Source organism: Malaclemys terrapin, chromosome 8 (genome assembly GCF_027887155.1).
Source record: "Malaclemys terrapin pileata isolate rMalTer1 chromosome 8, rMalTer1.hap1, whole genome shotgun sequence".
Classification (NCBI taxonomy): domain Eukaryota; kingdom Metazoa; phylum Chordata; order Testudines; family Emydidae; genus Malaclemys; species Malaclemys terrapin.
Window position 1 is genome coordinate 19,800,603 of NC_071512.1, and position 25,823 is coordinate 19,826,425.

Here is a 25,823-nt window from a genome sequence, read left to right on the forward strand (position 1 = left end):
CCCATGCACCCAATCCTTTTCAGTTTTAGTCTACTCTATCCAAAGCCTAGCTTTTTCTCACCCTAGCCATCTTTAGCCTAATTTTTCCAATGTATCTCTCTCATGCAGCTTTAGAGCTGATTCACATCTTTTCCTTTGGCTGTTTCTAGACAGACTTTTACACAACAGTGCTTTGCAGTTCTGGAAGCATGTATGCCAGCCTGCTTCTCTAATCCCTTTCACTTTGCACCACTTCCAGGAAATAAGCGCCAGTCCCATAGCCTGGAAAGAAGAGGTTCAGGATAGTCACTAAAGCAGCAAGTCTGCCACTACACAGCATTTAAAGACATTTCATTCTAGATGAAAGAGGGACATATTTAGTCAGCCGTCTAGTGTCACACCAATGCTCAAACTGCAATCTGGAAGACCCAGATTCAAAAATCAGTCTCTGGATCTCCGGCTCAGCTGAAGGCCGAGTACAATATAAAGAAGATGCAATTAGTCTCTAGGGAAAGGCTTCTGCAGATTGTCATTGGCTATGTAGAAGTCAGCACGCTCACTCTCGTGGATAAAAATAACATACTGAAATGGCAGCTGTTCAGGAAAGGAAATGGGGATAGGATTCGAGGAAGAAAAAAAATGAAACAGCCACAAATAAAAATATTTGTTATTACATTTTACAAAAATCTCATCAGGATTTTAACACTGAATCTAATAGTGAATCAATTCTATTTTCAAAATGCTTCTCAAGGATCCACCAAAAATACAAAGCATTGCCTTGTTTGTATGCTTAATATTGCAAGCAAAGAACAATTGTTACACTTATTCATAAAGAAACCCAAGATTAGTAAATGTAAGACTCAATCACTAAGTAGTCATAACAGAATATAGATTTTTTGTTTAGTTTTTGTGATTGTTATGCTGTAGACTTCCAAACCAAAAAACTACCACTGTCCTGTACATCCCAATATGAAGTCAGGCTATCACTTAACCATACAGGCGTTTCTGTCAAAACCTTGAGACAATGGTCCCAACACTATGATTCCCAATCCCTAAACATATTTCCCCCCCAGGTCTGAAGACTTTAAAAGGCTCACTTGGTGTATTTTAATATTTTTCCTTATTTCTGGAGTGCATTGTGCTATGAAAGGAAGAAGTAACCTGATTTAGAATACCGACACGTAAATCATTGTTAAATTTTATCAAAGAGTCAGAAGTTAGCAACGAGACCTATTAGATCATCCGGTCCATCTCCCTGCCAATCCCAGATTGTTTCCTACAGTATGTTTGCTAGTGCTGTGTCCAGTCTATTTTTAAAGTCTCAAGCAATGGAACTTCCATCACTTCACATGGAAGGCCAATCCAAATTAGTTTAAAAACACTGCCCATGAAAAGTAACCCATATAAAAACAAACTACGTAGCTATTTTTATGGATCAACTTACATAACTGCAGGTATTAAAAAAGGACAGCAAGACTATAAAATGGCAACCACAAGTCATATTTTAAGATTCTTACCTTCTGCTGATTCTTTTCAACATTATTCAAGCTAATTCTTTTTTAAAAGGCACATTCCTTAAAATACTACAGCAAATAAACCACTGCACAAGCCTGCTAAGCTATAATAGCAGAGAACAGGGATTTATGTACCACAAGTTTCATGAAAGTAACTTAAAAACATAGCCCAGGAAGTACTATAAAATGGAAGCATTGTTAAGGCAAGTATATTTTTAGGGCTATTAACCTTAAAACATCAAAAAGGAATATTATAGTTTAGAGTAATATAATGTCTAGCAACTAACGAAAATACAGTAGAAAATTTCCCAGAATAATATCTGATTGATGTTGCTGTGTTCTGATTATGCAACAATACACAGAGCTTTATACCAAATATAGATGATTGTGCACTGGGGATTAACAAATCAAGCTCAAGCAAGAATTTGTAAGCATCAGAAATATACACTATTCTTTGCTGACATTTATTCCACTCTTTGAACACTTTTCACTTTAAAGTAAAGAGCCATTTGAAAACCAAAGGACTTTTTCAAAGCAGTTAAACCAATCAATCACAGTACTGTATAAAACTGCCCTTAATTACCGAACATGACAATATAGCAACCTTACTTTGTTAGAAAACTAAATTTCCCTTAAAAGCTGAATTTGGTCTGCAGCCACATCACTGTGAGCTTGTCAGATTTAATCAGCTACAAGTTGGATTGGGCCCACCTCATAGCTGGATGAAAGGCCTCCAAGCAAACTCCAGGTGCTTAATTTAAGTGGGACTCTTGACTTTTGACTCAGTACTGAACTAAGGCGCCATTATGATGCTAAGGTATACACAGGGTACTGTGCTCTGATGGCCTGTGGGGGGGAAAAAAAAAACGCAACAACAACAACAACAACAAAACCAACAAGGCCCTTGCAACTTGCTGTTATTAAAGAGTAGCAAACCTCAAGGATTATCCTGGAGTCTCCAGGAATTAAAGATTACTGTTTAATTGAAGATTATGTCATGTAATGAAACCTCCAGGAATATATCCAGCCAAAATTGGCAACCTTATTAAAGAGCCAATGGCACTGGTACCCTTCTCCCCACGGGGAAAGTTTTTTGTTTTTATTTTTAAACTCAGTGGGAGTTTTGCCTACTTAGCACTCCCTTGTAGTTTCAGTTGGAAAGTTATTTCCTGCACTGAATTGTCATGTAGCTGCATTTCACCCCAGAGCTGGATGCAAGGACTTTTAGTATACAATCCCAAAGTACTTAACAGATGTATTAGATGAGAAGCACTACTAAAATGCAAGTCACTTCAATTAAGAACACAAACCTTGGTGTTCAGGGAAATTTATTTTTAAAGACTACCATAAATCTGTTTTAGTGGCCTCAGGTCAATAACAAAAAATTGTGCAAAAACCTTGCGGTGGATAAATAAGAGTACTCAGACAACTGTAACCCTGAGACTGAAATTGTAAGATTAGTGTTTAGCACTGACCTGCAATGAACTAAACTGCAGGGTTTTACAGCATGTGCTGCTTCTATTAAGCAATATATTAATGTGTATTAAAAGCATTTTCAGAAGACAGTTGTTTCTTTAGTCGATATTTTCAGAACACTTTATGGGAAGCTTAAAACTCATTTCTTTTTAAATCTTTCACTTGCAAAGTATACTGTTCCTATATATGTAAGCATCTCTCATTCCTGAGAGACAGCACAAGAATGTTCAATCTTTACTCTGGAGAAAGTATTGCATCAGGAGAACCTTATAATTCAAAAGGGAAATGGACATAATTACGCAAGTGTGTGGCATAGTCAATGGAAAGACTACTTGAGACAAAGAGTTGTGATGAAATAGCTTAGTACTCATATTAGACACTGGGTTAGTTAAATAAGTACCGAAGACGTATTTTTTGCAGAGACAGAAGAGCATATGTGGCTGAAGAGGGAAAACACTGTCAAGTAGGTTGGTATGTTTTACCTATCTGAATAAGATTCCAGAAACTGGGAATTTTTACATGCTGCGCATTTAAAAAAAAAAAAATCAACACAATTCAAGCCAATTACACAAAAGAATGCCTTGTGCTTCCATTTTGTAGTGTCCTTGATCAAGACATTAGACACACAAAGGTGCTCACTTGCATTGACACCTTCGTCTCTTGACAGAGAAGGAAAATGAGGCCTAGATGAGTTGACCAACATGCAATATGCAAATCATACTTAGTTGTTCTAACAAAAGACAAGTTTTGTATCCTGCCCAAGCACATCATCCTAATTATTTACTGCAGGAAACAGTCACCTTCTAAATTTACCTTTCAGTGAATCATTTTCAGCTCTCATTATGTCAATCAGCGAGTTCTCCAGTGAATGCATGTCAAAAGTTCTTGCGCGATCCTGCAAGTAAACACAAACAAAGTCAGTCAATTTAGACAGCAAAATGCTATCCAAGGCTACCTCAAATATGCAGAAGTTTCAACTCCACCCTATGTCATTAGATCAGAATTAAACATATACAATGAAATTATATTTAAAGTAAAACTACAAGACTCTTGGGCTTTTATTGAGTAACAGTAAATAAATATCTGAAGTTTCAGTTTTGCATTAGCAACACCATGAACAAAATATCTGATAACAAATCAAAGTACAGTTTTACTCCTAAAAAAGCCTCATTGCAAAAAGTAGTTTTTAAAACATTTAATTAAAATAAGACAGCCTGTATTAAAGCTCACTGCAAAGCAATCTCTTTTTTAAAAAACAAAAAAACAATACGTTTATCGTACGGACACAGAGCATTTATTTTGCCAGCCATAGAAATACAGTCAGAACTGATACTGTTAAGTGGCCAAGAAAATTTGGGTTGCTTTATGTTTGTTTTACGAAAGAAAAGTAATGTAAGATAGGAGTGTTCAGGTATATTTTAGAGTTGGCTGGAAAATGGAAAAACAAATGACACAAAAGTTTGTTTTCCTTCTTCATCAATTTAGTTTCCATTGACGTTTTCAGGCCAGCTGAAGTCTGGAGGCTGAACTACTCCAAAAAATTTGCCAAGTTTAATACTCTCCACCCTCAAATAAATCCTGTTTGAAGCAATGAAACGAATTGCAATTTAAGACCCCAGTTCAAGAAAGCATCCTTGTTAAGGAAAGCACTTACCAGTTTAAACTATGCTATTACAATACAATGGATGTTAATCCAGTGCTATACAGTTATTTGTCATTTCAGAGTCTGCACAATTAAAATTGAAGTTCACAGAATTCCATTTACTGCAAATATTGGTGCCAAACAGCCTCGTTTTTTGGTAAGAAGTTAACATTTTGTACTTTAAAATTTCACTCTCTACACCCAGAACTTTGCAATTTTAAACCAACACTTAAAAACAAAGCACTAGACAAACTTTAGAGACAAGTTGACCTGTATACATTACCATCACATCATCTTGATCCATTTGAAGTAAATTTACCAAGGATTTCTCCTTAGCATCATCCTTTAGCATATTTCATAGGTCACCCTTTCTTGACTAAAACAGCCAATGCTCAACTGAGAAGATCAAAGTTCACACATGTCTGTCAAAGCCACCTCTCTGGTTATCCAAGTTAAAAGTAATGTATGTCATTTACGTAGTACCAAACCAACACCAAACACTTTGGCCAAGCATTATGGTTCTCAATTTCTTGATTTTAGTGTCTATATTTAACTTTCATGTTTCAATAATAGAGTCTTGCAAAATTACAAGTGTTCACTAGTCCAGGCACAACATATATTGCCCCATGATTAAATAATTGAGTCATCACCAAAAAAAGTTTCCCCACAATCACCCCCTCCCAAGGAAACAGGCAAGTAGAATTTTGCTAAACTGCATTAACAGACATTGCATTTAATTTCTGTGTTCAAAAAGGAGACCACCTCTAATCCCAAGTGTTATATTTTGTTCACTTTCCAAGAGAGATTCACCTTTAACCCAAAACCAAGACCAAGTGCGGAAAGTTTCTGCCCATAAAGAAACAAGAAAAGTTATAAGCAACTCTAGATAGGAGATTAGAGTAAACTTGTATACAACTATATCAATTATTACCCACCAATGTGGGGGTTTAGTTTCTCTTTACATCTAGATGCGAAGCTAAACTTTTGCAAAGTAAGTAGAGCCAGATTTGCTCAGTATTTGGATGAGAAGTTTAAAAAAAACTGCATAATATGGTGCTGTATATTCAATAACTGATATTTTCATTTGCCTCAATATTGAAATACTGCTGCCATTTTGGCTGGGCACTATATTGCAGGAGAGTCAATCTTTAAATGAGAAACTGGGTCATGGCCTTTTGTGGTCATTAAATACTCCGTGGTATTTTAAGAGTAGAAGTGGTTGGCTCTGGTGTCCTAGCCTAATTCCTATTTAGTAAGTCACATTCCTTCCAAAAACAAAATAGTAATTTTAACTGGGAATTTATTTTTCACTTCCCCCTCAAAATAAAAAACACCCCCAAAACCCACAACTTTGTGTGTTGCTGCCACAGAATGGTTCAAGTTCTCCTCTCCAGAGGCAGCTCATTACAGTAGCATGTAGATGATCCTTACAGAAAGTATGGCAAAAAGGCGAAGTTAGCTGTACTCCGGTCACTAACAGGACAGAAACATTTACCATACTAATATGGCCAAAATTCAATTTGCTGTGTATCTGCCTCATCTTTTCAGTGTTTATTTTTCTCACTAACCTGTATTACAAGAGAGCACACGTATCTACCAAAAAATACTAGTTTAGGAACATTTGGTTCCTTACACTTTTTCCCTCCAGCTTCACATTTGTTTCTTCTCCCACTTGTTTCTTTCCTCACTGGTTCTTTTAGTTTCTTGATTTGATATTTTTGTCCCTGGTTCCTATAGATTTCAAAGCCTAGTTATAATTCTAACTCCTCCAAGCCCTAGTCTGCACTACAAACTTATGTTGGTATAATTACATCACTCAACAGTGTAGAAAATCCACACCCGTGAGTGACAGTTACACTGACCTAACTCCTGGTGTAGACGTGCCATATCATCAGGAGGGCTTCTTCCAGCTCTTCTCCCTCTCAGGGATGTGGAGTACCTAGGCCGACAAGAAAAGCTTTCCCGTCAGTCTCTTCACTAAGCACTACAGCAGTGCAGCTGCACTGGTGCAGTTGTGCCACTGCAGCACTATAAGTGTAGATAAGCCTTACATTTCCATGAAATCAATTTGAATAGTTTACAGAGGTAAAAAGGTGTTCCTTATCCTTATTGACTTGAATGGGAATAGGTATAATCCATGCAAGTCAGAAATGAATAAAGGCAGACATTATCTCTAAATTTTCAAACTGTCTGTATTGCTTCCATCCAGGACTGTTTTTTGTTTGTGTGGGAGGTGGGGTTTTTTTTTTTTTTTTTAGGGGGAGGGGGGCTGTTTTTGTTTTTAAAGGTATTGTAGCACTTTCCAATCTCAACATTTCTCACTATGTATTTCTTTCTGTTCTGTACCTTATTTCGTTTTTTTGAATCTCTCTTTAGCAATAGATCTAGAACTCAGCCTCACCAATATTGAAGCAGCTGGAAACTCCCTTGTGTGCATCTGCCACTGCTCCTATCTCACAACAGGGGGAGCATGGAATTTCAGGAGCTTGCAGACCCTTCAGCTGCCACGCTGTCAATGACATCTCAGTTATCTGGCAAACATTTAATGGGAAGAATACTGCCAGGCAGCTTCTGTATGTTATTTTGCATGCAATGCTGCCAACAAAACGTAGGGTCAGCCCCAAAATAACTTCTCTCCCCTAAATTTTTAGTGTTGTGCTGAGATTAAGTTATATTATTGAAGGTCACAGAGAGGGATTTGCATTCATCATTTGGAATGTGAGTGGGGGGGGGGGGCAGTGTTTGGCATTCAGAACAGAGACAGTATTTAATCATATATAAGGGAGAAGAAAGAGGGAATAAACTAGAAATTCCCTCAAAGGGACAACTAGATTCTTTAATGGAAATTTTCCCTGAGCCTGCTCACTTTCTACCTGTTCCATTTTTAATGACATGCCCCATTTATTCTCCCCCTTTATGATACATGATTTTTTAATGAGGATATCCATGTCTTATAAGCTCAGCTTCCCAAGGTTCCCCACCCCGCAGTTCTAAACCATGCTCATCTTGATTACCAAATAAAGTTACGTGGCTGTGTTCCCATTGGTAGCCACCATTAATGGATTATTCACAATGGAAGGGTGCAGACGATTCTGAAACGCTGAGAGCCTCATCCTCGCCACTCTCTCGTGGTTCCAGTCGTACCTAGATGATGGAATAGTCTGGGTGATACAAAATGCTGAATACCAAGAGGCCCTTATCCTCCACATTCAGTCATATGTCATGATGAGATTTCTAAACAATCTAGAGCATTCTCAATATACAACTGATAAGCAAGTTTTTTCTCAGGCCTGAGGGAATGCCTAATGGCCTAGTCAGCTTAAGACACTGAGTTGCCTCAGCCTCAATCCTGGGAAAACACAAGTCTTGCTACTGGGACATTTGAAAAAATTTGCTCCTCGGGGTCCCTGCTTATTGAGGGCATTCATTAAAAGGCCACAAACCAAGTTAATATGCATCTTAGCATCATGTGCCTGCCACAAAGCACCACTTATTAGTGAAAATGTAGAAGCTAGACCAATACTCTACTCTAGTTATCATAATCTAAGTTGCTCAGTTACTATGGTGGCAAGCCCAGTACAAATACTTTATTTCATGACATCTGATGCTATTGTCCAATTGCAGAATTTAAGCAGACTATGTCCCTATTTATACTATGACACACTCACAACAGCAACCCATGTTTCCTGAGTGCTATTTAATTGCAATTTTCTTTCAGCATGACTTTTCAATCACCCGCAAGACATTCAAAATGCAGCATGTCATTTGCCAGTTTGCACAATTATGAGCATTTTGTCCACCCTGTATTATGTATTATTTACATTGGGTAGGATAGACTAGCCTAGAAATAGGCTAGAAATATACATAGCACCTTGAACCCAGAGGGCAGCAACAAGGCATAAAACCAGAAAAGCAGATTTATCCCTGAAGTGGATAGAGCAAATATTTTATTGATTTACTTACTTTTTGGAACTACTGGGTGAATCCCAGTACTTTGTTTATTCAATCAATTGTAGATGGTGCCTATTCTGAAAAGAACAGATATCACAGGGCTCCCAGATTCCTGAATAGAGACCTAAATCTGTGCTGACTACTCTGAAACCTCATCAATTTTCAGTGAGCTTGCACAGTGTTTATATCAGCAAATTTGGTTCACTGTGCAGAGAGGTCCATTAACAATTTGTCAGGCTAAGTATCAGGATAGTACAATGGCCTGAAGAGAGACAAGCACCATGAACACATTTTTATTTTTAGTAGAATTTCTCTATTAATGCAAGATATTCGATCCTCAATTACTTAAAAGAAAACAGCACCAGTTTTGCTCGGAGCAGTGTTCTAAAAGTTCACATGGTGGTCAGCAAACAAACCAAGAAGTACTTTATCTGAAAATGATAAAAATTAACATGTGAGACTAGCATTGGTGGCCATCTTGCCAAAGAGACATGTAACTATACACTGAATACTGCTTTAACATTACTGCTGTAACATGTAAATATTAAGCGCTGATTTTTAACTCGGTAACCAAATATGGGGAAAAGTTGGTCTTTGAGAAGCATATGAATGTTCACTATGCTGTGATCAGCAAAAATGAGTGTAGTTCTTCTTTCAAGCATACAGTGGGGAGGGAGATTCATCCCACAGCATGGTGTTGTTTTCTAAATGGCCCAATTCACTGAGTGACATTGGCAGTGGCCCCAGGGGAATCCTACTAGTGATCTGTGTGTAATAAATATATGAATGAGAAAGAATGGATATAGGGATAATGATCACCCAAAAGAAAGTAAAATGTCTATATAGCTATAGACATGTTAGCTGGTGGCTGATATTGCTTACCTAAATTGATCCCAAGAAGAACTTTGCATTTCAAGAGTTTGTATTAGGGTATCTGAACTTTTGCTTTGTAGGAGGGCTCAAAGGACAAGCATATTTACCTTTGGCAAAAAAGGACTTTGAGAAATAAGATCCTAATGAGAATCAAATTATAGTCCCAATACAAAAGGCTGCTTTTAAGGTATCAACATTTACATGCTGTAAGAAATAGTGGAATTTATATAAAAACAGCATTGCTTAGAAGACTAATTATAGAAAGGTAATATTTAGCAGGCCACACCCAATTAATACAGCGCTGATATTCTATACCAGTGAACTTTATGCAAAGATCTGGCCAAATCACTCTAAAAAGGAAATGGAATTGCTGGTCTGTTTCCTTCATGCTGCCTAGAAATAATTTCAAAATACATACTGTAACCATGATCATGTGATCTAGTGGTTAAGGATTGAGAGATGAACTCCCGGATTCTAGTCTCAACTCTGCCACTGACTCATGTGAATTTGGGCAAGTCACTTAACCTATGTGTCCCGTGTTCTCCCCACATCTATCTATAAAGAATATTTTAAGTAATTTGAAATCTATGGTTGACAGGTACTATGTAAGGACAAAGTTTAAAATGGAGATGCTTATAAGTAGGAAACCATTAAGTCATACAATTCAGATTCCATAAGATCCATCTTCTTCCCTTCTTGAAGTCCAAAGGGACCCATACAGAATAAAAACATTTAGAATAAATTATGTATAGTTCATATTGTGAAACTATATGCACTGGAAATTGAACATGAAAACTTGATGCCATGGAAGAGAATGTTCAGCATGGATCTGAACCAAAACCTTAGATCTAAACTCTCCTGAGCTTCACAGACAGTTGATCTGGATTCAACCACTGAAGTACAGGCCTAACTACATTTAATCTGTACCCATGCCATCAGTATCGCCTGACCAATTAAGACTCCAGAAACTGAGAGTTTCTATTCAATGCGTCCCAAGATGAGGCAATCACAGCCATAGTCTGCCAATGCTATGAAAGCCAAACAGTATAAAATCAAAGCCTGCCTGGGTGTGACAATTTGCTTGTAGCAAAGGCTGTGCCCAATATTACAAAATGTGAATTTTTTGAAGAGTCAGGCATCTATAATGATGCAAAGTAAACTGTTGATTTAAGCAATTTATTAAAGATGATGATTAAGCAGTATTTATGGGGCAAGCATAGTTGCATATATCAGACTTTACTATCAATTCTATTCAATATATATGGTTTAGTTCTTTGGAGAACCTTCCTTTGCAGAATTGCTGCATACTATAATTGCAGAAAGATTGGCTCTAATTCCTATTCACTGTATGTGCTTTGGAGGTTTGAATCTTTCTGAAAACTTGTCCTAGTTACCATAATTTAAATAACTGGTGTCATAGCTGTAAAGTAAATATTTACTATTATAAACCAAAGCCTGTTTATTTCTTTATGTTTGCCTTTATAGTTTCTAGTAACTCTATATCCAGGAGTCCCTAACACTTAGTCAAGTGTCTTGGTAGCCTTAGGCAGTGGACATTAATTCCACATTTTTATTTCATACTGAAGTAGAATGATGAAGCTTAACTCAGCTGCTATATACACCCCACCCAGCCCTCCCAGTAAGTGGTGTCTTCCAACTCCCAATCCAGTAACCGCTGAATTAACAAGGCACTGAATAAACAGGTTTTTCCTGAACGGATGTTTCTGTATGCTGATCTGATCATTTTTTATAGCTTCACCAGGAAGAGTAAGATGAAAGCTGGAAAACTCAAGTGAATCAAAAGTGCTCACTCCCACAAAAGCTCTTAAGCTCTGTCAAACTGAAAGAGTTTTTAAATATCAAGAAGAGTCACTGTCCTGTCTATAAATTTCAAATAAAATGCCTGAGCCCACTTCTGCTGCACATAAACCTCTTTATGCGTCTACTACTGTACACTACCCAATGTTCTCTGCTCCGTGCTACCCTGCTGTGTACGCAATTCATTTTCAAAGAAAAATGCTTAATAAGATTCCTTCTTTTAATCTTAGGAAACATAATTCAAATAGCTTCCTAACAAAGGCCCTCTTTTTAAAAAATCCCTGAGGTCAGAAATATGCAGGAGGGCTGAAGCCTAAGTATAAACGTCAGTAGTAAGTTTATAAAACAAGAACAGTGTTAACTTCCACAGTACTTAAATTGTGTATGTCATACCACATTATACTGCTTTTAATTCCACAGACCAATAGCTAAATCAGTTGGGGGATGGCATACAAAACACTAGTTACTATGCAGTGGATATAGTTATAGAAAATGGGTAAGCAGGTATTTAAAAAAACCAAATATATGTATTTTAATCTAAAATGATAACTTTATGGAATAAAACCTACTGATATAATAAAAGTAAACTTTTTCAACAAAACAGGTTGCATCATCATTTTATGCAACCAGCTCTCAGTCTCTCAAGAGGCTCCTTCAGAACAATAAAAAAAATATATAAATCAAAATCCTGAAGTGAGCAAACTAAAGACCATTAGATTAGCAAGATTCCTTTATGATGAAAGGTTGACAAATGCATGTAACAGAATATTTTTAGTTCTAAAATGCTTTATGAATGGGACTGTTTTAATACACTTATCAATACAGTCAGGATTTTTGTGTACAAACAGATTACAGAAGGGAATTTTACACTACAGTAATCATGTGTGTTTTCACAAACATTCCACATCTACCTTGGGGAAGAGAAAGCCCCCTTGGCACAGAACCTCCATGGATTGGGATGGGGTTAAATGTCTGGAGGCCTTTCTCTGGGGAGAAAAAAAACATTTTGAGCAAGTGAATTCAGTGAACTGCCCACGAGTGTAAAGTTCTATGAAATGGGCAATTTGAATTTTTATTTTCATGTCCTAGTCAAAGAAGCTATGCAGAAATTTGTCTGAGTACTTTTTACAGAAAGCTGAGCACTATTGCTCAACTTGTTAGTGCCTTCAAGGACTGATTCTACAAACATCCTCACATGTTTGAAGATGAGCGCTTGAAACCTGGAAATGCCTATCAAAGCAAGATTTATAGATTGCCTAACAAGCAGAGTGCTCGTCTTTTTAAACGTGCAAGTATGTAGCAAGAGGAAAGTCTGTACAATCCTGAGGACAATGCTGCAGTGCGCAGTTCAATTACTGACAATTCACCATCCGATTGAGCTGCTAAACTTTCAGTGTCGCAGGGAGGAAAATGGAGAGCAATTGTTTTTTGAAAATCCCTCATATTACAAGGTAGGTCCACTCACTCATTTGATCAGATGTCTATGGAAGGTTACTATAACTAAGAACCTGCCATTTCCCTTTTCAAAAGCACAGTTTATTCTTTTGAAAACTAGCAACTTTCCAAATGAGAGGTCAAAGGATGACGACAAATTGTGGCTTTGCTCTTTTGAAACAGATCTCTTGTAAGTCTGTAATTCTGAAAAGCTAAAAAAAAAAAAAAATAAGGAATTAGTTAATTTTTTTAAACAACAGATTTAACTGCTTTAATTGAGAGGAAGCTTTGTATAGTAGTAAAAGCACAAGATGAGGAGTAAAAATATCTAGGTTTTGTTTACTGCTCTGCCAGCTGATCTTGGGCAAGTCACTCAACCTCCTGTGCCTTGGATTCCCCAACTGTAAGAAGAGGATCTTGTCTACTCCCAAGTTGTGCTCCGAGACTTTGAGACCCTCAAACGAGTAGTACTATAGAACTACTAGGCATCACAAACACCAAACCAATTTGTACATGGCCACCACAATACCGAATGAGCTACCTTTGCTGTTACAAAAATACCAAGCGAATCAACACAAGAAATCATCCCTATTTTTATCTACAAAAATTAGGGATTTTTGTCTCATGGCAAGTCATTAAGAGTCATGAGGGAAAAACAATTAAAATCAACATTTGTTCACGTAAGTTATTTACACAGACATATGCAACACTCGTCAATAAAAAATGAGCATTTAGGTACGGCTGCTATAGGATCTCTGTCACAAGATATGCTCCAATATGTACTTTTGTATTTCACTAAGCTTTTGAGTAAAGATACCTTTTCTAAAAATCACATTCTCAAAGATTCATGTTTCTTCTTCCATACTCTTGCATTCTAAATAAGCTAATTCTCATAATATGAGAGCAACACTCGTGAACAGATTTAAATAGGAAAATAAATGTTAAATGAAAGGGAGAACCAGGAACATTCACAGTTAATCAAATACCTCCAATTCTGTTTCAGCAGCAAAGGTAGATTTTAGTACCAATCTAAGAAGATTCTGGTAATGAAAGTCTCAGACAAAACATGATTGCCTCCTCAAGGACACTACATATATGTGCAACTACATTCACGTATTCCATCATAAGCAAAAATCCTCATGACTGATTTGACACAAGAATACAATCTGAACCCTACATCCAGCATAACAAAAACCTATGGCCAAATTTTACATATTTTTTTCCCCAGTGTTCTCAGAACTGAAGTCACCTTTTAAAATGATCACAAAGGTATTAAGGATTTCACACCACAAATGTTATAAAAAGCAATTACCCAAAATGGTCTGGAAAATCATCAACATCTTTTCTGGATCTGCAGTGCTGGAGTCCTGTTTTGCTGCCCTGCCCTTTTCTTGTTCATCACAGAACATAACTGATAGTAAGAGACTGGAAAGCATTTCACTCCAACACTTTCCATTTCCTGGCATGAAGAAGTGTCAGACATGGTCTTGACATATATACCTTCATCTTACTGTTTACATAAACAGACACCAGTATGTTGTGTAGAAATTATATTTAGCCAGGATAAAATATCAGACATATTTTGAGATTTAGAACATAATACAAAAGCCACACTCAGGAATCATTTAGCTTTGTTAATTTCCTTAATACCAAAAGGAGCACATTTCTATCAGTACATATACATTTGGGCCTTAAATGCGGCACCAAGTACACACTTGATCTCATTCTGTCACTCTGTACATCAGCTACGTGTCAGGGTACAGAATGAATTAAACAGCAAGCCAAGTCTTGCTGCAGTGAGGCTGAAAAAAGACCAACTCCAGCTGTGTCTCTTTGCTAATGGTCTGAGTGTATGAATTTGGTATATTGGACACCAGTTCTTTATATTATTTCCAACTCTTAAAATTAAGATCTATTATTGCCATTCAGTCCAAGGGTACGGACTCTACCTGATGTTTAAACTGCTAGTGATTCTGCAGTAAAAAGAAATCCTTAATGAAAGGTATTGCCAGCAGCTGCTGCTGTTTTCAGAAGGCTGCATAGGCCCTGTAAACCAAACAAACTGAATAATTTACCAAGGGGAAATGAATTGATCCTCCCTCTGATTCTACAAGGTCATTATAGATCTAAATATATTTTCTTTGTGGGTTTGTAGTTACCATGACAAATGTTCTGAGGTTCTTCTAATCTACTGATCTTTCATCCCCAAATTACGTAAAAGTAGGTCATCCTGCTTCTTACACCATGGCTAGAAATACTGCAATCATTTTGCAATCTTTACTTTTGCCCTTGTCTGAAGATCCTGAAAAACAAGCCACTAGACATTAAAGAACCTTGTGTTATGGATCCACCTTATGAGGTCTTTTTTAAACATATGAAAGCTACCAAGCTAGGTCTTAACTAGTGGTCAGATACAGAGACAACTATTACCATCCAAATGTTGATTGTATATCAGATAGCTAATTTTAACCTCCACAAACTAGATATGTTTCTCATGAATCTGAAGAGTCAGACAACCTGCCTCCTGACAGTATAAGGTGTAGCACAGTGCAGGCCAACAACTGACCAGTCCAGATCTATTTTTAGTAAAGATTTAATATTGTTTAACCAATATTTGTTACCATTGCTGGTGAAAAAAATGTTATGCAGTTCACTGCAAAAAAATAAAATAAATCAGATTAGTAATTTCGATTGTACGGGGGGAAAAACATCTAAAAAAAATATTTAAGTCATGTCACAATGCAAATCCATGAACTATTTTGCAATGCAAGGCAGACGACAGATTTAAGGATTACTGAATGCTTGTTCTCAAGATATAGTGCAAGATTTTAACTATTTGGAAATGATATAAGTGTTAAAGTAAAAAAATATTTCATTTCTTCACTCCTTTTTATGTTATTTTTAAAAAAGCAGAAACATTTGTTCACCAACTGTTATTGCTTACTGCGTGTAATGTTAATTACCACGATGGAACTGAACTTTAATAGATGTCCCGCTGGGCTATAAATAGATATTTATCTGACAAGCACTATTGAAAAAAAATACATGATTCACAGCTCAGAGATCATGAAGACTGAAAAGTCACAGGGTGAATTACAAGTTAGACATGTTCACTTTATTTCAATTAAATTCATTTTCAACCATGCAAGTCTGATAATTAAATTATATTGCAAAAAACAAAAAAACCCTTATCGTTTCTATAAAAATTAAATCAAATAATTTTTTCCATGTATATTAGCAGAGTAGACTCTCACCTGAAAAGGAAATATGTTGTCGGCTCTGTTCAAACTATCTTCCATCCAAGATTTCGGAGCAAAGGCCGAGCTGGGCCTAGCATACTTCTGCAACTGGATATGATTACTTGCAAAATTCTTCTTCAGGGGTGAGATGGAGTTCAGGGGTGTTATCCCTCCATTCAGTCCCCTGCGGTGGTCTCGCCCTTGGGACCCTCCCCACCCACCATATCCACCGCCACCGGGGCTCCATGAAGAAGATGGTGTAGGTGATGGGCTTTGGTAGCTGCTCCATGGAGAAGGTGGTTTGTTAAGATTATTAGCCAAATGAGGCAGTTGATTAAAAGCAGCATTTCTATGTGTAAATGGAGGTGGATGAGGGCTTGCAGGTGATCTTCTCTGTTGCTGATGCTGATTGTGATGATGCTGAAAATGGGGGTGATGAGGGTGGTGTTGAGAGAGGGGTCCAATCTGAGGGGAAAAGCTACCTCCAAAGCCAGGGCTGACATGATGTGGAAAATTCTGAAACAGCAGAGCACCATTATTAGCTGAGGCAGCAGGGACTCCTCCCTGGTGAAAAAAACTGGCATCTTCATTGATTATTGTAGAAGAAGAAGGAGCTATAGCTGCTGACCAGTTACTAAAACCAGTCAGAGAAGATGCAGTGGATGTTAAGGGCTGAGTTGAAGTACCTAGCCCTGAAGCCTCTTGATAATCAAATCCTGTTAACACTGGTGATTCTATTCTTATTTTCTCTTTCCCGTTGCCATTCTCTGAAGAATTGTCTCCCTGATTTTCCTCAGATTTAGCTTTCTCAGGTTCAGGCAGCATGCCTGCTTCCTGACTTTGACTAGGGGAAAGCTGCTGTTTTTCTAGAGACTCTTGCTTTTCCTGTTGCTGAGTTTTAGATTTTTCTGACCCCAGAATCTCATCCTGAATGTTATGGGCAGCTGGAGCAGGAAAGAGCCAAGCTGACCCAGCACTACTGCCATTGGCAGCTGTGTTGTTATTTATAAAAGCAGCAGGGCTGGGGGCTGCATTTTGATGATGGTGTGGAGGCTGCAGATGTGGATGAAATCTCACTGGAAAAGCTGACTTATTCCCAGTGTTGTTTTGCACTAACACTCCAAACCCGTAATCCCCCATTTATTATAGTTAGGATTGATTTTCTCCTGTAAAAAACAACGTTTAGTGTTTCTCTCCTCCTCCTCCAAAGAGGAACTAGCAAATATCTTGTTTTAATCTAGATATTCCAGTTTCTTCCTCCACACACTCCTTAGATATTTCTGATTTGGATATAAGTTCTGATTCTTTCAAAGATAAATCTCTTTAAATATTTAATGTGTGTCAATTTATGTTTGTTTCCTTTCTCTGATTAGAAGGAAAAGAAAAATAAATCTTTGGTTAGCAAAATAAGAGGTTTCCTTTTCCTAAAGGAAATGCACAGCAATAAGAGAAAAATCTTCTGGGGAGAGATACAAAGAGATTTTAACTATCCTGTTTTTTCCTCCTCAACAGCCTTGACTCGGCCATAAATGAGTTAAGAGGAAAAGAGAAACAATGACGTCTGGTCCCTCCACCTCTTGGCTGAAAAAAAAAATTAAGTCTGGAATAATTTAATAAATTCTATATAATCTAATATATATTTGTTTCCTGTTCAAAAGAGTCCTTGCTGTGAATATGGGAAGATTTTACCTCAGGATTTTAGCATTCAGTGGGGGAGTGAATTGTGCAGGAGGCTTTTTTCCCCCCTGCTGCTGCTCGGTAAGCCTTTATTGTGTATAATAATAATAATAATATATACTATTTTGTATGTGTCCTTTAGAGGAGTCTTGGCTTACTGAAGGGGTAAGATTTTTATCTCAGAAAGTCAGTATTCTGGAGATGAGAGGGGAGTGAGCTCTGCAGGAGAAGGGTAGATTCTTGATGCTGCTCCTGTTGGTCTGGGTTTCTGAGCTCGCCAGGCTCGCCTCCTATTTATGATCAGATATTTGTGTCCTTCAGATGAGTCCTGGCTGTCCGAAGAAGAGTTTCATCTTAGAAATCTGCATTCAGCATTCGGGGGAGGGGGTGAGAGCAGGCAATGACTTGTGCAGGAGGAAGGTGAGGGAGATGTCTTGCTGCTGCTTCTGGAAGGGTGGTTTCTGGTACTGGGCTCGCCTCCTTTTACTGAGCTAGGTAGGCTTCCTTCAGCTGCGGGAGCCCTTGTCTGCAAGGGAGGGTGGATTTTACCTCAGGGACTCGGCATGCGGCAGGGGACGAGAGGCTGGTGCAGGGAGGCTGACTCGCCAGGCCCCCGTTCTCTATGGGGTACCCCCTCACCCCCCCCCTTCAGAAGTCCTGGCGTCTGGGAAGGCAGGAGGGATTTTACCTCAGGAGAGCAGCCGCCTCCAGCGGGGAGGGGATGGTGCAAGCGGCGAGGGGCCAGGCTCCTCTCTCCCCCATGGAAGGTGTTTAACCGGCTCTCCCAAATCGCCCGCAGATTACGGGACAGGGTCACGATCGATTAGTACTGCAGGGGAGGGAGGACGCTGGAGTCACCAGGGGGGTGGGGTCCTGCGGCGGCGGCTCCGAAGCGTCCTTTCCTTGCTTCGCGTCCTCGCAGCGGCAGGCGATTGCCCTTACCCCTCATGTAAAACAATCGATTATCGCGGGGGGAGGGGGCGCGAGACCGGCTCCGAGGAGTCGGGAGGCGTTTCAGTAATCGGCGAGTCTGGATATTACGGAATCTCTTGGTCCCCGGCCGCCTCCTGCTCGCTGCCGCAGCCGGTACCTCCCTCCCCTCCCGGCCGCCGCCGAGTCCCGTCTCCTCAGGACAGAGCCGCTGAGCGAAATGACAACCAGCTGGAGGGAGGCAGCGCGGCACTTCCGGTTTGGGGAGGACACACCTCCAGCCCCGCCTCCCTCGCGTCTCCTCAGGCGGAGGCCCCGCCCCCGCCTGCTGTACAAGCCTCTTCCTGGCGACGTCATGAGATTCAAGGAGGGGCGGCGGCCATTTTTGGTAGGGGCACAGAGGTGCCACTCCGACCGCCATCTTTGTGGTGGGCATTCTTCCCTGCTTGGTGGCCATCATGGATTGGGGCAAGCATCTGCTAGCTGCCAGCAGGACGGCCATCTTGGACTGAAGAAAGCCGGTACTCCTTGAGCAGCCATCTTTGAATATGGCAGCGCTCGGTAACTGCTGGTTCTCTGTTGTCCTGCATGGATGAGAACGAGCAGGGGGCACGTCCCTGGGCAAAACTCCATTGTTAAATGGGGGAGGCGAAGAGGCAAAAGGCCTGAAACCAGTAAGATATAGAACTGCATGGGGAAAACCTGGGGAGCACGTAACACCCGCTGCCAACCCTGTCTCACTATATGCCCGGAGGGCTCTGGCCACGGCAAATTCCACCTCCCAGTAATGCCCTGAGGGTTTCGGCTCACTGCAAACCACACCTCATTGTAACACCCACACCCTGAAAGCTCAGGCCCATTACAAGCCCCATCTCCCTCCCCACATTGCCCTGAGGGCAGAAGCCTTTTGCAAACCCTGAAACCACAGGGGCTGAGCAGTATAGCAATCCCTCCCTGCCTGCACTACCCTATCACCCCGTGGACTGATGTACGTTACAAAACCTACTTTGCTATAGGACTTCATCACCCTGTGAACAGGTCCACTGCAACTCCACCTCCCTGTAATCAAAACCACCTCATCCCAAGAGTGGATTGCAGGGCACAGACATGATGATAAATGAATAAGAATGGAATAAAACAAGAGAAAGAACAAGGCAACAAAGAACCCATAAAAATAAATACTAAAGTATATTCTAGAACAGTACTTCTCAAAGTTGGGCCGCCGCTTGTTCAGGGAAAGCTCCTGGTGGGCCGGGCCGGTTTGTTTACCTGCCACGTCCGCAGGTTCGGCCGATTGCAGCTCCCACTGGCTGCGGTTCGCCGCTCCAGGCCAATGGGGGCTGCGTGAAGCGGCGCGGGCCGAGGGATGTGCTGGCCGCCCTTCCCACAGCCCCCATTGGCCTGGAGCGGCGAACCGCGGCCAGTGGGAGCTGCAATCGGCCGAACCTGCAGACGCGGCAGGTAAACAAACTGGCCCGGCCCACCAGGGGCTTTCCCTGAACAAGCAGCGGACCGGCTTTGAGAAGCTCTGTTCTAGAATCTATCTGCCCCATATCTGCAGTATCTAATCATCACAAACATTACAATATCACTGCTTGAAGGAGTGGGGGGTTGTACCATTACAGAAGAATATATGTGTTTTTAAAAGGTAAAGGAAATAATTTACAGGACTGAACATGCATCTTCCACAGGAAACAAACCCCACTGTAGACATTGGTGTTATATTTGTGTTTTTCTCACTGCCTTTAATGCTTCAAGGAGTTATATATTTAGACAAAATACCATCAGATCTGATCTCAACATTTTAGTTTCTATTGGCAGAAATAGCATACGAAGACAAGGTGTCAAATTTTCAAAGTTAGCTACATTGGCTTAAGAGCCTAAGTCCCATTTTCAAAAGGGACGTAGCCACTTATGAGCCTGGGACTTAGGTTCCTGAGTCACTTACGTATTTTTGAAAATTTATCCAAGAATTTGTGGTGTTTTGGCACTAGAATTTTCTCCCTGAGGCAAAAGTTGCAAGTGAAAGATATAAACATGAATATAAACAAAGGAAGGTACAATAAATTTGATTGCAGGTACTAGGAATTGCACAGACCCCTCATAATCAAAAAGCCAACAAAAACATTACATTTAAGGATGAAGGGTTTAAAATAAATATTCACCACAACTACTCCCACTGAAAGCAAATGAATTACAAATAAACTAGAATGAAAATAGGGAAAGAGTTTCAGTATAAAATGAGACCCAAGAAGCCATATTTTGCTCTCATTAAAGATGGCAGCCCATTGTAGCACATATTGTTCAGTCCTCTCCCCCTCAGTTCACCATGGTGTTGTCCTTCTGGCACTAACTCTATCCATAGATGTCATTGAGAACATATAGCGAAGTCATTTGGGCACGTGAGTGGTGCCTATTCGGGATGACTTCAAAGGTCAGCTGGAATCTTTCATCTGCAAGTGTTTCCCCCTCCTCCCCTCCCTTGCCCCATAAACCTATAAACCCATAAAGAAAATACAGAAGTCAGATCAGATGTTCTTGTATCAATGCAAATGGAAATCACCATGCATGCATTGGCTAATTTAAAGGGGTTGTGATTCTTAGCTAAATTTGTAGAGAAAGGAAGTGGAGGTTTAAATTGTGATATCCAATAAATCTGATCTTTCAGGATGATGAGATGAGGACATTATAACATGAGAGCTAAAAATAGGGGTGTTTATACAGGGATAGAAAAAATACTGAGCCATGTTCATACCACTGTATACCAGTGCTGGAATTCAACTGTCAAAGTTGGAGTGGTGGAAGGAAAGGACCATTTTAATTTAGTCTGCCCTCATGAGCATTATTGTAATTTCTTCTTGAACTACCACGCCCAGGCCACAGCATTATTAAGCCTGAATACCAGCACTGGTATGAAGTAGATATAGTAGAACCTAGGATCTAACTGACTTTAGTGAAGAGTTTTTACTGAGTAAGTACTACGGGATCAGGTCCTTGGTTTCTAAAGCACTTTAGGAAGCTTAGGGATGAAAGGCAATATATATATATATATATATATATATATATATATATATATATATATATTATAATAGTAATTAAGCATACTTTATGATATACCTATATGTTTATTAAAAGTTTAGTTATTATTCTTGTACCTTGTATAGCAACCTCCATACAGTGAGCCTGCTTTTCAAGGCCATTAGGTATGCAAAGTGAAATTCCGTGCTTAATTTGAGTGCAGTTATCTGGTCTGCATGCACACAATAGACACATATTTGCATACCTCACATGTTTGAAAATCTGTCCCTGCAACAGTGTATGGACTGTATAGATGCAGGGCTCATTGCTTTTGCCTTCCTTGGGTGGAATTTGGTGTGTAGTTTATCCTGAGGAGGGGGGAAGGGAATCTTTTGTTCCCATATCTGTCTTTTAAAAGTCATCTTATGTTAAATATTACACATGCAGCATAAAGACTGTATTGGCTGCATTTTCTAAATGAAAAATAAACAAATCTGTGCTGGTTACAGGGCTAGCTAGGCTTCCCCCCTTCGTAATCTCTATGAGGACACCCTCTCAGGTCATAGGCCTCATGCCTTTATCTCCTCTAGAGTGCAATCCTGTGACTCTCCCATACTTAGCCTAGTCTTGGGCTACAGAATCTTGTGTACTGACTGTGCTTACTCAGCAGGTCCAACTGGGTTTGGCACCTGTGTTTTTTTCCTTCTGCATAAAAAGGATTTTAAAACAACAGTCTACGTGCACATCTGTCTTACCTAACGCACTATCATCCTGTGATGAGCCTAGGCCTAGATTCCTCAGACACCCTTGTGGGTGCCTGCATCAGTCTGGTTTCCCTAACCAGCTCCTTAACAACTCAAGATAGAGAGTTGTTTTAGTCCCCTTTTAGTCCAGCTAGAGTCCCTTATTCTTGTCAGTTCTTCAGCTTCTGGACAAAATCAGTTCAGTAGGTTTAACAGGAGGTCGAGCCAGACGCAACAGAGCCCATATCAATCCTCAAATGTTTGCTGAGGAGTGATTTATCCTGAGCTATTCTTCTTCCCTTCCTGCTTGTTTTCCTTACAGCCCACAGTTAAACTAAACCAATATATTAATACAATAAATATCCCAATAACCAGGTTAGTATACAATATTCACAAATTATTACAGGGCAGCTGGATATCCATCACAAAACTACCTACCTGTTCCTGAAAGATCACTTCTGTCCCCATGCCTCACTGCTACAGTTGAGATCAGATGAGCTATAAATAATAGGGACTGCTAGCAGGGTATTCTCTGTGACGGGTTCACAACTTTGGAATTTGCTCCATCATGGTCTGAAATAGTCCAAAGTTGATGAACTTCAGTGCTTGCCATAGACTCATTTTCCCTCCCTCCCACCAGATATTAGAAAATGGGTGGGGGACAGGATTGTAATTGGAGAGATGGGGAAATAATGGGGTGGAGGATTGTGATGAGTGATCTTAAAGTACTACACTGATACTTTGAGTTACGTCAAGGGCATCTAGCGATAGGCGTTCTTTTTCATCATGTCTATAAATCAAAATAAATAAATACAAACATTTTCCAGAGTTAAGTAACAAAAAAGGGAAAAAGAAATTAAGATGTTATGTATATTCTAGAGGGAAAGATGGAAATCACCACATAGAAACACTTCTCAAAGAGTTTCACTCAGTAGTGGGGTATCCACCACCACCTACTCCAAGGCCGTTTTTAACCTGTTCTGTCACCCAATTGTGACATGATATTTTCAACAAATCCAGTATTGTTCATGCATTTTATTAAGCAAGCCCTTTTTTCTGCAATTGTATACACCCTGTTTCTGAAAATATATTTGTTTACATACAATGAAAAGCATCATTGTTTTCAAACATCTAATTACTGGGTTACAATTTCCCCTTTTGTTTACTGTTTTGCAACCTATGCAAGCCTGTCTGAATTTTAAACACTATTTTTCTCTACACTTTCCAGTCACTCGGTTATTATTATCATCATCATCATAGATTCAGAGTTAACAAGCACTTCTGTCAAGAAGCAATGAACCTGGCTCCAACAATGTATTGTTGAATAAACAGTTGGAAAAGGACTGCGTGGCTGGCCTTCATTTAAATTCAGGCACACCCGTGCAATGCATTAGCAAAGTGCTGATCAACTAGTGATACAAGTAGAACTTCCAAACTCTGATGCTAATCACCTTGCATGAAAAACACGGTTTCCTGGCACTAGCTACCTGATGGAGGCTTCTCAACGGGTGATATTTTGATGGCATCGGCTTCCCAGCAGGATTTGCGTCATTTTATACAATCTCTTGAAGGAAAACTGCACAATGATATAGAAGAGATTGCAGTCATGACATGTAATTGCAAAGAAGAATAAATCACTAAAGAAAATTAGTAGTGTCTATAAATATCAGCAACCAGAAAGGAAGCTGCCGCATTGATGGTTTGATGATGTAAAGTAAGAAAAGCTCAGGAAATGCAGCTGAGCTTTATTTGGAATGCATGAACAAACAGGAGGAATTATGATTTGCCACATAAGTTGTGTGGAGTTTTTTTAACTGATTAATTTAGACGCTATATAAATACTTTGAAATCAATCACATTTAACAGCTATAGAATTTCAAACAACTCTGAAAGTCTCCTGCTTTCCCAAATGTTAAAATAGGAGCTTGCATTTTCCAAATCACATGCTACATCACCAGCCTGTAGTTCCTGCTGGGAAATATCAGAAGAGCAGCAGCCTCCACTGAGAGCTAAAGATATTATTACTAGTTTCTGCAGTGATGGACATATTAAAACAGTAACAGTTATTTCTAAAAACCTTCAATATATACATATTCTTATTGCTCTAATTAAATATTTGCTTAGAAGTCTAAGCAGGACCTTTGTAATATCTAGACTCACTCAAACCACAAACCCAAACACTTGCAGGGTCAAGTCAGTCCATCCTCCTCCTCCTGTAGAGTTCCCTGACACTTATTACATGGGTCTCTTTTGGGTGGAACCTTAAAAACAAAGTCAGATTTTTTTAAAGGTATTTAGGCACCTAAAACTGCAGAAAGGCGCTTACTGGGACTTTCAAAAGCACCTAGGCACCTATCTGTATCTTTAGGTACCATAATAACTTTAAAAAAAATCTGACCCTAAGTTCCTGTCTGGTCCTCCTGGACATTAAAGATCCCATGACCACAAGAGTGGAGGTTTGCTCTAGTATATTTTAAAATTTCCCTTCCCCACCATCAAGACTGTGTAAGATGCAATGTGCAAGTTTGCGGCCACTCTCCATCAAAGAGGAGCCTGCAATTCAGTGGTGATGTATGAAGCTAGCACCTCTCTCCTGAAAGAGCTTTAGAAATGAAGTATTTTTAAAATATTATTTAACCGTAAGGTATCATAACAAATTACTGTATTACCACTATCTAATGGGTTCAGTTTCTATTGACTTATATGGGGGAATTCTACAGACCATTTCTACTGGCATTATTAGACAGTTCTAGTTGATGGGTCTTCAATGGCGCTAACCACTGAGTTGGACCCTCCTACAATAGTTTTTCAGGGGCACAAGCTCCTTGACCAGCTCGTCACTGCAAGGCTAACTCATGAGGGGGAATGTATTGCTCTCTTAGAGGATTAGATTTCCTAGCCTGCTTTGTACAAACCTTATCCTGACAATTCTGACTGCAACACATCACCCAATAAATGTTAGATTGTGACTTGGGTCACAGTAAAAATTGAGAAAAGCTGCAGTGGTGCAGAAAAATCTGTTCACTTACTTTAATGACTCAGAAACAACCTTGATTGTGGTTTATTTGGATTTAATAAAGCACCTGTCCAAAGTTTTAGTGCTGTACAAATGATAAAACACAACAAAGAGTAAATATTCTCAATGCAAAATAGAAGAACTCTGCCAACCAAGCCATATACCCCAAATAACAATATCGAATATGACACAACCAACTTAATGGCATAATAAGCCATAACATAATGTGGTAGGTCCTCCTAAAAAACACAACCCTCCCCCCCCGCCCAAAAAACCCGGTACCTACAACTCACAATCCTTAAATCCTTCACCTCTCTCTTTCCAGAAAAGCCCAGGAGAACAGATGTGCTTTGCAGTATGCCCTGGATGTTAAAAAATCAGGGCCCTCTCAAGCCAAAAGACTCCTTCCCCCACCCCGCCCCTTATGGAAAATGCCCTATCAGCAGTCCCCTCTTTTAAATCAGGGGACTGTAAATTCTAGTGCCTCCACTGAGTGCAGATGCCATGGTAACA

At 39.5% G+C, this 25,823-nt stretch overlaps 1 protein-coding gene across 5 annotated transcripts in view; it reads right to left on the bottom strand.

Moving 5' to 3' along the window:
* The window catches only part of CPEB4 (cytoplasmic polyadenylation element binding protein 4), a 65,613-nt gene extending 40,273 nt beyond the window's left edge, over window positions 1–25,340 (bottom strand). For 2 of the 5 annotated variants that reach the window (XM_054038279.1, XM_054038278.1), the window contains exons 1-2: window positions 15,942–18,719; window positions 3,783–3,864 (exon numbers count right to left, since the gene is read on the bottom strand). In XM_054038279.1, the coding sequence (XP_053894254.1) occupies window positions 3,783–3,864; window positions 15,942–17,066 (1,207 nt within the window). In that variant the 5' untranslated portion in view covers window positions 17,067–18,719. Of the gene's footprint in view, window positions 1–3,782; window positions 3,865–6,473; window positions 6,498–15,941; window positions 18,720–22,732; window positions 22,868–23,781; window positions 24,117–25,323 lie in introns of those variants that run through there. The other 3 variants (XM_054038280.1, XM_054038281.1, XM_054038282.1) reach the window with 3 other exon arrangements.
* Between the last annotated feature and the right edge of the window lie 483 nt (window positions 25,341–25,823).